At 53.5% G+C, this 14,375-nt stretch overlaps 1 protein-coding gene across 1 annotated transcript in view; it reads right to left on the bottom strand.

Annotated features, from left to right (window-relative positions):
• The window catches only part of Cdyl2 (chromodomain Y like 2), a 157,277-nt gene that overhangs the window by 12,304 nt on the left and 130,598 nt on the right, over positions 1-14,375 (bottom strand). Inside the window, exon 4 of the mRNA XM_015496290.2 lies at positions 6,259-6,431. Coding sequence (XP_015351776.2) covers positions 6,259-6,431 — 173 coding nt within the window. The remainder of the gene's footprint in view (positions 1-6,258; positions 6,432-14,375) is intronic.

The raw sequence follows: 14,375 nt of genomic DNA, 5'->3' as shown, positions 1-14,375 counted from the left end.
TCTAAGATTCTGCACCACCTACAGGGATGCCAGAGCCGCCGAGGGTGATTCCATGATGCTAGTGAGGGTCTACATCCCACAGGGTGACTCTGAACCCACTGGGAAGGTGCTGGGCTGCCCCCAGGCATCAGGCCTCTGGAATAGTGACCACAGGGTGTGGCAACACGCTCTCTCCCTGACCTTCTGTACGCATCTCTACCTCCCAGGTAGAGCCACTAGGAGTGAGCTCTTCTTCCTCTGCCTTCAAAGCTTTTGCCTTCCCCTAGTTGCTAGATAAGATCTATAAACTGTTAATGCTCATCTGGATATGCAGGAAAGAGCCACAATGTCTAGTAAAGCCAGCGTCCCCCATTATTCTCAGACCCAAGACTAGAAGCTATCAAGAACTCACAAGAAAAAATCCAGCTGCTCACAACCTTGCTCTGCCCTGGCTGACCTCTCAGGCTTCTCTTACGTGGCTCCTGACCCTCCTCACTGTGCACGAGCCACAGAGGCCTCCAAGAGTTCTTGGAAATACCATTATCAATTTGCAACTACCCTACTGATCATCTGCTTTGGAATCATTTGCTTTGGAATCCTTCTTCCTTTTAGCTCCTTAAGGATACCCTTAGGTCTGCCCGGGGCACTGCTGGGTTTCCATCAATACTGAAATTCATGCTCAGTGAACAGCTGTTGAAGAAATACATGAGTCTCCCAGAAGGACAGCAAGGACTGCAGGCAAGGACTCTAACTCTTCACCAAATCCATCTCTTCTTTCTTTTTTCTGAGTCTGCTGGTAGAACACATTCCCCAGCCTCCCCTACAACTAGGTATGGAGTAGAAACCACTCCAGGTGCTCAGTCTCCCACCACACAGTCCTCCAAGCCCTGCCATCTAAATGAGCACGCAGTCCGGGAAGACAGGAGTGGAGCCACAGTCCTCAGTCTCTTTTGGATGACAGCCACAGGATGATCAGTGACATCTGTTTCAGGTCTACATAACCAAGAAGTAAACTTCTATCATAGCTGAGTTATGGCAGCCAATATTTAACTAATAGAAAGTTAATGATCCTCCCGTAACTCACATCAAGAGATGTGGGTATCACAATGACATGCTGGCGTTGGAGTCTACTGTGAGATCACTTCATATTCTGCTGGGACCAGGGATGTCACATGACCTATGCAAGGCATCATGAAAGTGCACAGCTTTGTACCAGGCTTGGGCATCCTATGGTCTCAGACGATGGAGTTACCTCGGTCACTGCTGGCCTCACTGCAGCTGACCTAAAAAGGTACCCCCACAAGGAGTCCTGGCATCCGACCCCCTGGCAACCGACCCCTGGCTTCATTTCCCAACCTCACAGTGAGATTTTAGGTTAGTCACTGGCTTGCTTTTCACCAGTGTAATCTGGCGTCTTCGGGGATGCGGGTTCTTCCTAGGATCCTTGGGACCCCAGGCTTTGGTGGTTTTCAGCAGACATCTCATTCCTGTGCCAATACAATTCCACAACAGTGGACCTCAGACTTGGGAAGGACTTTCCGACTCACTGAGCCAATTCTTCTACTTGGTACAGAACCCCCAGCGCCACGTCCTGAGGAAGCCCCATCCCACCTTTGTTGGACATTTTCAGTGACAGGGTCCCTGACGGCCAAGACCCTTTGGTGGGCCTCCCAGATGTCCCCATTACCTGGCTCTGCCATCTGTGCCACAGTCCTTCAGGAATCAACCGAAGCCCCCACCTCTGAGAGCCTTTCCCTGAGGACTCTAGAGCCCTCTGAGCTCTGGGCAAGGGCATCGGGGACCATGAAGCGGGGTGCTGGGGCCCGAGCACACAGGGCTCAGACTCTCCACCTGAGAGTGCTGCTCCTGTTCATTTCTCTACCCCTCACTTCATTTCCTTGGTATAAAACGCCTTGTGAAGATGGCCCTCCCCTCCTATTCTCTCACCTCGGGCAGCAGATCTCTATCTCAAGGGCCCCAGGGATGTGGGAGCCAGACAGCAAACAGGATACTGCATTACACGCCTGCGGCTCAGATATCTGATCTGACGGCCACGGCAGGGCCGGGCTCGCAAGATGGCTTGCCATCTTCCCTGTTTCCAGGGCCATCAGGCTGACCCCGGCCTTCAGAGTTTCTTCTGCTCAGCACAAGCCCTGAGCTGCTGCCTGACCAGCTGCTAGGCTGCTCTGATGTGGCAGAAGGGGAACGAATTCAAAACTTGAAAGACGTGGGGTCAAATAGCAACTCTGCCCCTTAACTGAACAGTGGACAGGCTGCCAGGTCTCCTCTGGAGCCTCAATTTCTCCCTCCGTAAAATGGAAACACCTATACTGGCTCCCCGTGGGCCTGCATCAGAATTAAAAGACAAAGCCCAGCCCACACACCCTAAGGGAGACTCAAGGCAAACTGCTCGTGGGGTGTGCGGATGTCACCCGGAGCACCGGCATTTCTTCTGTGAGCCATCAACCACTCTCTTTGACCAGAGCCCTGAAGGCAGCTCCTTTACTGCCAAGTCTCAGAGGCGAGTCGGCAGACCAGGCCTGGGAGCACAGATGCACTCAGCAACCGGCACTGAGGGGTCTCGGGAGCCCCCCGTAGTCAGGCTCCGCGCAGCTCTGTCCCATGGCTGAAGGCCTAACAAAAATGATTGTGACTCTTCACCTCTAATGCTCTGGGCTTGGTAAGTGCCAGGAGCGCTCATGCAGGGAACCTGATTGCTCCTCAGTGGGCAGCCCACCAGGGAGGCCAGGGCCATCATGTGATGATTCCCATTTTCCACAGGAGCCAGTGGCCTTAGTGAGACGGGAGAAGAGCTGAAGGCCATACCACTAGCAAAAGTGTCCAGGTAGCTGCCTCCGCACACCTTGTGGGTGCCGCTAGCCCATGCCACCTTCCTAAACCCCACACTGGACAAGACACCACACCATCCATGCCAAGTTCAGGTGAGGGCAGCCTCTTTCAGGATGGTCCTGGGGAGAGGCTTCTGGGAATGGACCACATCTGCTCCTCGACCGACCTCCGCTAGTCCGTCAAACACCTGCAGAGTGAGCCAGCACCGCCCTGTGTGCTTGCTTTCCTTAGGCAAGGAGGGGGAGCGGGTGGGAACACTGCTCAGGAGATGTCTGAGCCCCGGGTCAGCCCTGCAAGAGCATGGGACAACCGCCAGGGACGTCCGCAGGTCATGTGGAGAAAGGGCACAGCTCCACGTCCAGAAGATGTTCCGCCCCGCTGGACTGTGAATGAAGCTCTTGCACAAGACACGGCTGGGCCTGTAAACACGTCATGCACCTGGGAACCCGCAGGAGCTGGGCGGGACTCAGCTCAGCCACAGGCCCTGCCCTGGAAGCCCACCCACCAAGAAGTCCTGGGCTCCGGGGGTGCACCCCTGAGTGGGAGCCTGAGACTCCTATCTTGAGCGGGGTCTGACAGTCCCTCTGTGGCCCGAGCACTCATCTCCATGCAGCCACACTGTCTGCGCCTGGGTCTCTTCCCCGGTGCTGAGGCTGTCAGTCTTGCCTCCTGACACCCTGACTCCTCCTTCCGCACCTTCCACTCCTCACAACCACCTTTTCCGTCTTGTCCTTTTGTCCCTCCTTCAGCACTCTCGACCCCTGTGTAGGAACCTCCTGGTCAGTGCTGCACATCACAGCCGGGGGGGGACTCTGCCACAGCAGATGGGCTGCCCCGGCTCCCTCAGGACCTCCCGCGGGGGCTGCCAGGCAGCTGGGTTTGGGAAAGGAGCCCTCTTGCCTCTCCATGCTCTGAGGGCAGGGAACAAGAGAGCCAAGGGATGTCCCCTTTCCCACCTCCACAGCCCATAAATTAGCCCCCGCTCCCCCTGAAGCATGAGGAGGAAGCCCCTGTGCTGCCTCAGGCTTGGCCCCGTGTGCAGCTGGCTGCTGAGACGGTGAGGTCTGCGTCCCACTGGAGGTGCCTCCCCTGGGTGGGACTGGGGCTCTGGCACCTCCTTGTATGCAGGGCTCTGCTTTGGGGCTCCCTGGGTTTCCCAGCTGGAGACGTCCGAAGCCAGTCCAGGACCCAGACCCCGGACCGGTCTCCACTGCAGCTTCCTATGGCTGATGTCTCTCACCCCTTTTTGCCCCTGACACCGCCACCTCCCTAGATTGGGCTCCCAACTCTCTAGAAGGGTGTGGATGTCAGTCCTGTGACCCTGAAGGGGAGGCTATGGGGAACAGGAGGCAGGACCACACCCCTCAGCCTTAACAGATCTAGAGGCAGATGCAGGGGGAGGCTGGGGAGAGGCCGCTGTTGTCCTCACTGGTGGTGAAAAGCTGCAGGGGTGGGCGAGCATGTGGGGGCTCCAGCCTCCTGGGGCCCCTGTTTCTGTTTGGGGTTCCTGCCCACAGTGACACTGATGCAAGTCCATGTTCCCATGTGCCCTGGCACCACCCCACAACTCCACTGGACAACCTCATCACATCCACCCACGACTGACAGAGGCCACTGTGCGACAGCTGTCAGGGATCCCCTGCTAATAGACCCCACCAGCAGATAAACAGGGCGCCCTGGAAGGAGTGACCTTTAGGGTGCCAGAGTGGAGGTCGGCATGGAGCTTGCCTGAGAGGAGAACCCAAGTGACGGGCGGGACATTCTGAGATGTGACAATTTCCCCCAGGAGCAGCCGTCTCCCAGGGCTGCTGTCACGGCCACCACACACAGGCTCCAAACAACAGAAACCACTCTCCCCTCCTTGTGGAGACCCAAGTCCCAAGCCTGGGGTGGGCAGGCTGGCTGCTCCTGTGGCGCGGGCCACCTGAGCTCCTTGGCTCGCAATGCCTCCCTCCCTCCCTCTCTGCCTTAGGCCACCTCCTCCTGCTCACTCTGTCTCCTCTCCTAAGGGCATTCTCTTTGGGTGTGGATCCACTCTATTCCAGGAGGACCTCATCTCAGGACTGAGAACTTCTGCAAAGACCCTTTTTGTAAGTAAAGTCACATGTGCAGAGTCTGGGATTTGGACTGAATGTGGGTGTATGTTTGGGGGGCTGCACGAGGTTTGCCTGCTCTGAGCAGAGCGTGAGTGGAGTGACAGCCAGGGACAAGGTCACGCAGGTGCACCCAGGCGTCTGGAGATCCAGCGGGGGCCTTGATGGCAACACACCCAGACCAAGACTGAGCCAGGCTGGCAGGGGGAGCGCTGGGTCCCCTGAAGTGGGTTCTGTTGGCCACTACCGAGGCGGGAAATATCATGGGGAAGCTGCCGGTCCCCTCAACTCAGGAGAAGCCAGTACTGAGTCCAAGCAGAGAACACACTGCCTGTGACTGGGGCTGGGCTGTGCTTTGCAGGCCTGGGGGCAGCACAGAGCTGGTGACCAGGCTTCCCGTGCCCTCTGGAAAGCATTCTGCAACAGGAAGCATGTGGCGCTCTGAGCAAGGGCATCAGCAGGCGCTCCCTGGAGAGGGACGCGGGAACGAGGAACACAGGCACAGGCGCTCCAGTGTCGCCTGCTGTGTGACGTGGCCAGACTGCAGTGAGGCCGGAGGCCGGAAAATCCCCCACGTACAGCCTAGGCTCAGGATGAAGTAAGTGTCCCTTCTGAGGAGACCAGGGGACATTACTAAACTGTGTCTCTGGTCTGCTTCCCTGAGCCAGGTACAGCAGCGAGCACATCTGCCCTTGCTGGAGTGGACGCTGAGGGATGGCTGTAACCAGCTCAGTGGCCTGGCTAGAAGTCACCTCACTGGCTTTGGACACATTTATAAAGAATGGGGAAATGAGCAAACTTTGTGTCTCAAAGGGGACACCGATGTCATACCAGGACCCCAACTTTACCCAAAGGCAATAGAGAGGGGAACGCTCCACTCCACAGGGTCTAAGGATGCTCAGCTGCCCAGAGCACCTGCCCCCACCCCGACAACCAGCCATTTCAGGTCCAGGACCCAGGAACGTCCAGACAAGCAAAGCAGGGACCTCCAGGAGGAGGAGAGTGCCCAACACATGGGCATCAGCCGACACGGGCCTCAGTCGGGAAAAAGTCTCCTTCTGATCAAAAGACTAATAAGAGTGGGATCTGACCTGGAGAGCAAGGCAGGACTAGGGCTGCACATAAAACCAAGATAGCCCATTAAAACCCAAATTTCAGATAAATAACTAATCATTTTAAACATGAGTAGATCCCAAACATTGCACTGGCACAAACTTATGCTAAAAATATGTTCCACTGTTTGACAATCAAATTTAACTGGGCAACCTGTACTTTTTTGTCTGCTAAATGGGGAAACCTTAGAACCCCGATGTGTCCCAACAGGAGCAGGACTTACCTGATGGCTTCTGCAATTCGAGTGCTCTCCTTCCGCCGGTCACTGGACAGCCGGCCAATCAGGTAGGAGTAGTCCAGGCCACTGCAGAACACGCTCCCCACCGCGCTGAGCAGCAGCAGCTTGCTGTCGTCCGTGGCCGCGTTGCACAGTGCTCGCCGGACCTCCTTCATGATCTGCAGGCAGAGGTGAAGGGGCAGGGATGAGCGTCTGCCCTGGAAGCCGGACGCCAGGCCCTGAGGCCAGAGGTGAGCAAACTGCCCTGCCAGTGAAGGGAGTCTGCCCTGAACACAAGCAAGCGCCCACACCGAGGAAGGGAATGCTTATCAGACCCAAGCCTCCCGACACCGTTCCTGAAGCACGCAGAGGAGTCAATAAGGAGCCTGTGGTCACTGGCTCAGACCGGGGAGACGGGCCGGGTGCCGGGCAATCCCTGGAAAATCTCTACAAATCCTCCTGTGGCATTTGCTAGTTGAGCCGTTTACAAGGTGTGGAAAAATAGCTGCCTGCAGCCCAGGTGAGGTCGGCAGCCTCTCTCCACGGCTCAGTTCAGTTGGACTCTTGTCCGTCCTGAGTTCAGCCCAGACCCTCACAGTGCCTGTTGGTGGCTCATGGCAAACAGGCTTTGGCATCAGAGCTAGACCTGGGTTCAAGTCCTACAGAGTAAGAAAACCTGTTGGGAGCCGTGGCTCTGCCATGTCCCAGGGACGTGACCTGAGACACACTGAGAGCACTTGGTTCCTCTTCCATGGGGAGGACCACAGCACCCACTTTCAAGGACCAGAGTGAGGACTGAAGGAAGCAGAGGATGCTCTGGCCACCTGCAGGCTCCATTCCTAGGAGGGATGGTGAATTCTAGACCAAGAGCCTTCCGTTCCTCCCCTTCATGCCACTAAAGGGGTACTGCTTGCCCAGCTAGGCTGTGATTTTAATACGGACAAGAATGACGGCTCGCTCACTCCCACCATATTCTCAGAGCCTAGTATGATACCTGGCATACAGGGGGCACTCAATCATTGCTTGCTTCATTACATAGCAATTCTCGCACAGCACCTTCCTCCAACCCCCAAAGAAAAAGATCCAGGTTGCTCTCCCACATCAGGAAGCCCTGAACACAGGTGAGGCTGCCTCTCGAGGCAACTGTCATCGCGGTCTGGATGTGAGGTGTCCCCAAGAGCTCATGTGTGAGACAATGCAAGAAGGTTTAGAGGAGAGATACCTGGGTCATGAAAGCTTGACCCACTCAGTGAAATAATCCCCCGATGGGGATAACTCAGTGATAACTGAAGGTGGGTAGGGTGTGGCTGGAGGAGGTGGGATTTGGGGGCATGTCTTTGGGGTATATATTTGGGATCTGGTAAGCGCAGTCTCTCTGCTTCCTGATCATCATGTGAGCTACTTCCCTGCACCACCCTCTTCCGCCATGACGTTCTGCCTCACCTCGAGCCCCAAGGAATGGAGCCGACTGTCTATGAACAGAGACTCCTGAAACTGTGAGTCCCTAAATAAACTTTTCCTCCTCTAAAATCATTCTGGCCGGGTCTTTTAGTCACAGCAGTGAAAAAGCTGACTTTGGCCCTCTGGCTAACGCCCTCCAAGGAACAGCCGTCTGGCTTTTGGAGCAGTCGGGTATGAGCTCTGCAGAGCACAGGGGAGAGCAGAGCTTATGGTGCAGCCAGACTCGGAAGCTGACCCCTGCCACATGCATGCTGGCCACAGAGGCCAGAGCGTCATCCGAGACTCAGAGTCTGGACTCTGGGTCAACTGACCCCAGCAGCCCTTCACACTTTCTGACTCCTTCCAGTCCCACTCCTGCAGCAGACGTGTCCACCCCACATACACCATTCTTCTTGGGCACCCAGGAGTTTGGGGTGAGTTCACACGGTCGTGTGGCCAGGCTGCTAGAGTCCTAGATGTGGAGACAGACACCTGTGCTGATCCACTCCACCAGTAACCAGCACAGCCTCTCTGCCACCTGTTCCCCTCCCCACAGTCAAAGACGTGGCTCAAACAAATAATTCATCTCGGCTATAGGAAAAATCTCCCATGAGAAACTGAAACTCCCAGCCTGCTCTGCATGTGGATCTGAAGTGCTGAGTTATCATACCCACACAGGAGGGAGATCTCCACCTCGGAAACATTAACATGAAACTGGACTCAGCTGGCGACAACCCTGAGGTATCCCATCAAAACGAATGTCAGAGTCCTCTGGAGAGAACAGAGACCGGGACTGCATGAGGACTGTCCCAGGAAAACAGTCCCTGCCGAGGCTGAGCTCACGACCCCAGATCCCACAGCACACAGGGCTGCACTCTGCGGACGGGAAGCCGACTGTAAGTGACACCGACCTAAGAGAGACGACAACTGAAAACACTGGAAATAAGAAGGGAGAGGAAGGACACACGAGAACCACAGAGAAGGAAGAGAAGATCGTGGGAAACCAGCTTTAAGGAGTAAAAGCTTCTCACAGTGTCAAACTGAAGGAGTGAAGGGAGGGCAAGCGACCGGAGACCTGACGTCACCACCCAGCGCCTAGAGCACAGGAGCAGGGGCAAGACGTCACGGGAGGGTCACGCCCAGCGTGACAGGCCCAGGAGACTTGAGACCAGGCTGCAGGGTTCTCTCAGGAGGCCACAGAGGACAGGGCAGAGGCAGGATCCAAAGAAGAAAAGCGGGAGCAGACCCAGGCACCGCTGCACTCCCGCCCAGAGGCTGGCGGGAGGGTCCATTTCCCTGCCTTCTCCAGCAGCCAGAGGCGGCTGCACTGGCTCAGGCCCTGCCTCTTCCCCAGAGCCGGCCACGGGCAGCAGGGTCCTGCTCACGGTCCCTCCTGGCACTTCTGGGAGAGCGGCTCCTCTGCCTCCCTCTTGTACAGTGAAGGGCCCTCGACGGCACTGGGCCCTCCAGGAAATCCGGGTAACCCTGCTGCCTTCATCTCAGTGCAGCTGATGGGCAGCCTCAGTTCCCTCTGAGACCTTGATTCCCCGCCATGTCACCTAAGGCCCAGGGCGTGAGGACTGGGCATCTCTGGGGACACGGTATCAGTCTACCGGACACAGACCTCAATTCTGAAATTCAGGAGCTGCGGAAAGTTAAGCAGAAGAAAGAACGATGAAGGGAGAGTGGGTCTTCATGACATCGAAGACAAAGCGAAGCTTTCGTGTATCCACAGGTAAGAGAGCTTCCCCTCCCTCCCCAGGGCCAACGTTGGACAGGAGGCCCAAGTCCAGGGCGGTCACACAGCGTCATTTTGAAGGTGCACAGAAAGAACGTCGGTCAGGCTCTCCACCCAGCGCCAGGCCACTCAAGGGCGGGGGTGAGGAGGAGGCCGTTTCAGTCCAAGGCTACGCCTCTGAGACACACACACCACACACCCCAAACTGTAAGGGATGTCCTTCAAGAGGAAAAGTAGGTGCCTAACAGCAAAGAAACCCACGTGAGAACCCACACAGAGCCACGCTGCAGCTAGGATCTGGGCCGTCCCCAGAGGCTCCAGAGTTACAGGCTGGCTCCCCGGGAGGTGGCGGAATCCTTAGGAGGTGGGGCCTAGTGGAAGGAGGTTGTGTCCCTGGGCGGGGAGGGGACAGTGTGACCCTGGCCCCTTCTTTTCTCTTTTTGCTTCCTGAGTGCCTTGAAGCCAACGGGCTTCTTCTGCCGCGTGCTCCTCACCACGGTCAAGGCTGCCTCACCAGCGGCTTGACAGCAACCAAGCACTGAAAGCCCTGCCGCCAACCCCAACCATCTTCCACCGTCCCAGTGACAATCACAACACTGATACGGATTAACTCGAGGTGGTGGCAATGCTACTGTGTGAGAAACCAGGGAAATGTCCAGGGAGGGGGTGCCAAGGTGGATGCTTAAGAGTGGTGTGGAGGGGTGATCCCATCTCGATGTCACTATGTGTGTAGAGAATTTTTAGATAATGGAATTACAGTGAAGGGGGATAAACTGAAGAAATCTCAGTCACTCAGTTGAGGAAGGAGTTCGGGAAGTTAGGGAAGGAGAAACTCTAAGTGGCAACAGGAATCAAGCCACGGAGCTCACCTGCATGAGCTTCCCGTCTCAGGGAAAACAGCATGGGACAGGTTTCCTGGGGTCATTAGTAATCATTCAACAGGCGCGACTGGAGGGTCTTGGGGTGATACTCTGAGAGCTTTGTTTTTTAAATTATACTTTTAAAGGAACCCCACTTATTAAACACCTAGAATTCCAGGAACTGCATCAGGAAATTGCCACCTGATACCGTATCACAAACAAATTCTGCAAGGTAGAAAACAGCATCTCAATCTCGCAGGTGAGGCAATGAAGATTCAGAGAGGTGAAGAAAATTGTCCAAGGCACACCAGCACTAAGAGCAGGACTATAATCCAAATTCAGACCCACACCCTTAAATGGCTGTATTTTAATGGGAAAGATAGGGATGACTTAAATGGCTGTATTTTAATGGGAAAGATAGGGATGACTTAAGTGGCTGTATTTTAATGGGAAAGGTAGGGCCAGGTAGCAATCTGAATCAAGACTCTCCAGGCCCCAGCTCCGCTGGAAGGACAGGAGGAGCACATTCCTTGCTAATAGGGTGTAAGCCACAGATGTTCATTTTGAACATCAAAAAAGTGAGCAGGCCACTCTCTTGCAGTTCCTTTAATCCATCTGCCTCCAGAAATAGGCACGCTCTCACCTACGTATGAACTCAGTTTTTCTCAGAGGCCAATACAGGAAAACCCTGCTGCAAAGCTACGGACTGCAATTCCATCGTGACTCAGAGGGACCTCTGCTAGGGCCACGCTTACCAGTCAGTCTGTAAAAACAAGGCAAAACAGCTGCGTCCTTATGAATTAACTGAAAGTGGTGTGTGTTTTACTGACACGACGGAGTACGAGACCAGCAGTTGCGCCTCATTAGCGCACCTTCCCTTTGCTCTTCTTGTGCTGAGAACTCAACATGGACCCATGGCCGACGTTCCACTTTCTTGAAGGACTCCAAATTTTATAGAGTAACTGCTGTGTTTAAAGTGAAGTGTTCTAGAATTCCTCCACTCCTTTGCCTTCTGATGCACAATGTGCTGCTCCTGTGGAGCGTGCTCCTCCAAGGTCACGGTCGGTCCCCTCAGAGCCTCCGCTGTGTGACTGGACGATGGTCGTGGATGGCCTTGTACTTGGAAGTCCTAAACGTCTCCTCTGCATTTCCTGTCCATGCTCTGACCTTCTTAGGTGCCGCCTGCACCTGCTGTGAGCGTCTGCAGAGAGAGCCCACTTCCCCGGCATGACTTCCAGCTTCAGATCAGCCATGGGTTTGGAACCAGACACCGAGTACAGGGGTAGAACCAGGGTTCCTTCTGCCGAGGATCCAGTCACCCCAGGACCATCTCAAAAGCAAGCCGCCACGAGGGACCTCCCCAAATCCCCAGCTAGCTACAGTCTCTCATGAGCCCCTGCAGAATGTGCACACTCTCGCCTTCTCTGCTTTCTGTGTGACCGAGACCCCTGTGATGGTCCACATCTGAGATGGGCCTCATGGACCCCTCGCCTGGTCTTCAAGCCCTATGCAATCCCCTACCCTTGAGTGAGGACCAGACCTCGCAATCTGCTTCTATTCCAAAGCAATGGGATGTCACTTTCAAGAGAGGGTGAGGTGACCAAAAGACCACAGCTCTGTCTGGGCCACCTTCTCTTGCTGTCTCTTTTGGAGCACTGGCTCTGGAGGAAGTGGGCTTCCATACCAGGAGCAACCCTGGGGCCTACAAGGCAGGGAACAGATGTCTCTGGTCAGTGAAGACTGAGGCTTGTCAAAAAGACACATTGGTGATCTCCAATGAGACTATGACCCCAGCCAACACTTTTACTACCACCTGTGGGGGACTGGGAGCCCGAGGTACCCAGCTAAGCCACACCCAGATTCCCAACCCACAGAAATGTGAGATAATAAATGCACTGTTTTAAGGTGGGGAGTTTAGGGCAATGTGTTACACAGCGGTAGGTAACTGACACAATCCCATAAAAGCTATAATGGTGCTTCACTCGTCTATATATACCTCATGGCCCTTAGTTCAGAACCCTTCACATGATGGAATTTAACAAGTGCTTATTGAATTAAAAGAATGTGCAGTTTTTACCCTGTTAGAGTTTGGATCTGAAATCTCCCTCAAAGGCTCACGTGTTAAAGGCTTGGTCCCTGGCGGTGTCACTACTGGGATGTGATAGAAACTTCAGGAGGCGGGGCCTTGTTGGAAGAGGTGGGTCACTGCCGGCATGCCTTTGAAGGATATATTTTGTCTCTGGACCTTTTCTTGCTCTCTATCTCTGTTTCTAGATGCCACGAGACAAACATCTTTCCTCTACCACATCCTTCTACCATGATGCTCTGCCTCACCACAGACGCAGAAACAGTGCAGAGCCTCTGAAACAGAACCCAAATAAACCTTCCTTCTTCTTTTTTTTTTTTTGATTCACGTGATTTATTTATTTATTTAATTAACTTATTTATTTAGTCGTACACGACAGCAGAATGTATTTTGACATATAATACATACATGGAATGTACATACATCAATCATGATGTCTATTCTATTCTGCTGCCCTTCCTATCCCCCCTCCTCCTCCTCCCCTCCTCTCCCATCCTTTCTCTCTATCCAATCTAACGTGACACATTTTTTTTCTTTTTCTCATCACAACATCATACGTGATTTCTGTATAACAACGAGGCTCTCCTTCCATCTTCCAGGCAACTCCCCTTCTCCCTCTTTTTCCCTCCCACCTCGCTTCCCTATTTAGTGGTAGTCTTCTTCTCATACTCTTCCTCCCTATCCCATTTTGAGTCACCCCCCTTATATCAAAGAAGACATTCAGCATTTGTTTTTTAGGGACTGGCTAACTTCACTTAGCATAATCTGCTCTAATGCCATCCATTTGCCTGCAAATGCCATGTGGCATTTATACACAATGGAATATTACTCAGCACTAAAAAAAATCTTCCTTCTTTTAAGTTGTTTTTCTCAGGTATTCTGTCACAGTGACAGAAAGCTGAGAGACACAGAAAATTGGTACCAAGCAGTGGGGTCACTGTTGTTAGTATACCTGACCATGTGGTTCAGAAGCCTTTGGAGTTGGTTTAGGAGATAAGCTTAGAAATGTTTGGGGAAGCAGGCTAGACAAAAGCTAAGAATGGTGTAAGCAGAGCTTATCAGGCAATGGAGACCAGAATGCTCACAGGAATATGGACAAAAAAGATCATGCTGATGAGGTTTCAGATGGAAATCAGGACTCCACTGGAAATTGCTAAGAGGCCACACACGTTAGTTCCAGTAAGGTGCTTGTCTATATTTTGTCCATGCCCTGAGACTTTGTGTGGAGGCTGAGTTGAAATATGGTGGATGAATCAATCTGGTGGAGAAAATTTCACGGCAGCACAACATTCAGACTGTGGCATGGGTCTTGCTGGCTGCTTTTAGTCAGATGATTTTAGTCAGCTTTTCTATCACAGTGACCAAAATACCTGACAAGAATATCTCAGAGGAGGGAAAGTTTATTTGGAGCTTGTGGTTTCAGAGGTCTCGGTCCACAGACGGCTAATTCCAATGTTCTTGGCCCAAGGTGAGGCAGCACATCTTGGGGGAAGGACCCAATAAAGGAAAGCTGCTCAGCTCATGGTGGGGTGGAAGGGGCCACAGGGAAAACACACCCTTCCAGGGCACACCCCCCAGTGACCCATGTCCTCCAGCCACGCCCCACCTGCCTACAGTTATCACCTACTGCAGCCCATTCAGACTGGGATGGATTGATTAGGTGACAGCTCTCATAACCCAATCATTTTTCCTCTGAATGTTCCTGTGTCGACAGGTGCTTCTGGGGGATATCTCATATTTGAACCATAACACACATATGCAGTGAGAATTAGGAAAACAAAGGACAGCAGAAAAATTTGAGCTGTAGTTTAACCAGGAAGGAAGTAGTTAAAATATGGTCAAGAAAGTGTGGTTGCTGAAGAAAGAAGCCAGAACTTCACACTGGGACAATGGGAAAAAAGCTTTTGTGGCTTCTTAAGAACTGACCAGATTCCACCCTACAACCTCAAGGACATAAAAGTGTAAATTCCTTGGAAGGACTGCTTTGAAAAGACTGCGC

This window comes from Marmota marmota, unplaced genomic scaffold (assembly GCF_001458135.2).
Source record: "Marmota marmota marmota unplaced genomic scaffold, marMar, whole genome shotgun sequence".
In the NCBI taxonomy this organism is placed as follows: domain Eukaryota; kingdom Metazoa; phylum Chordata; class Mammalia; order Rodentia; family Sciuridae; genus Marmota; species Marmota marmota.
This window is presented reverse-complemented; position numbering and strand designations above follow the sequence as displayed.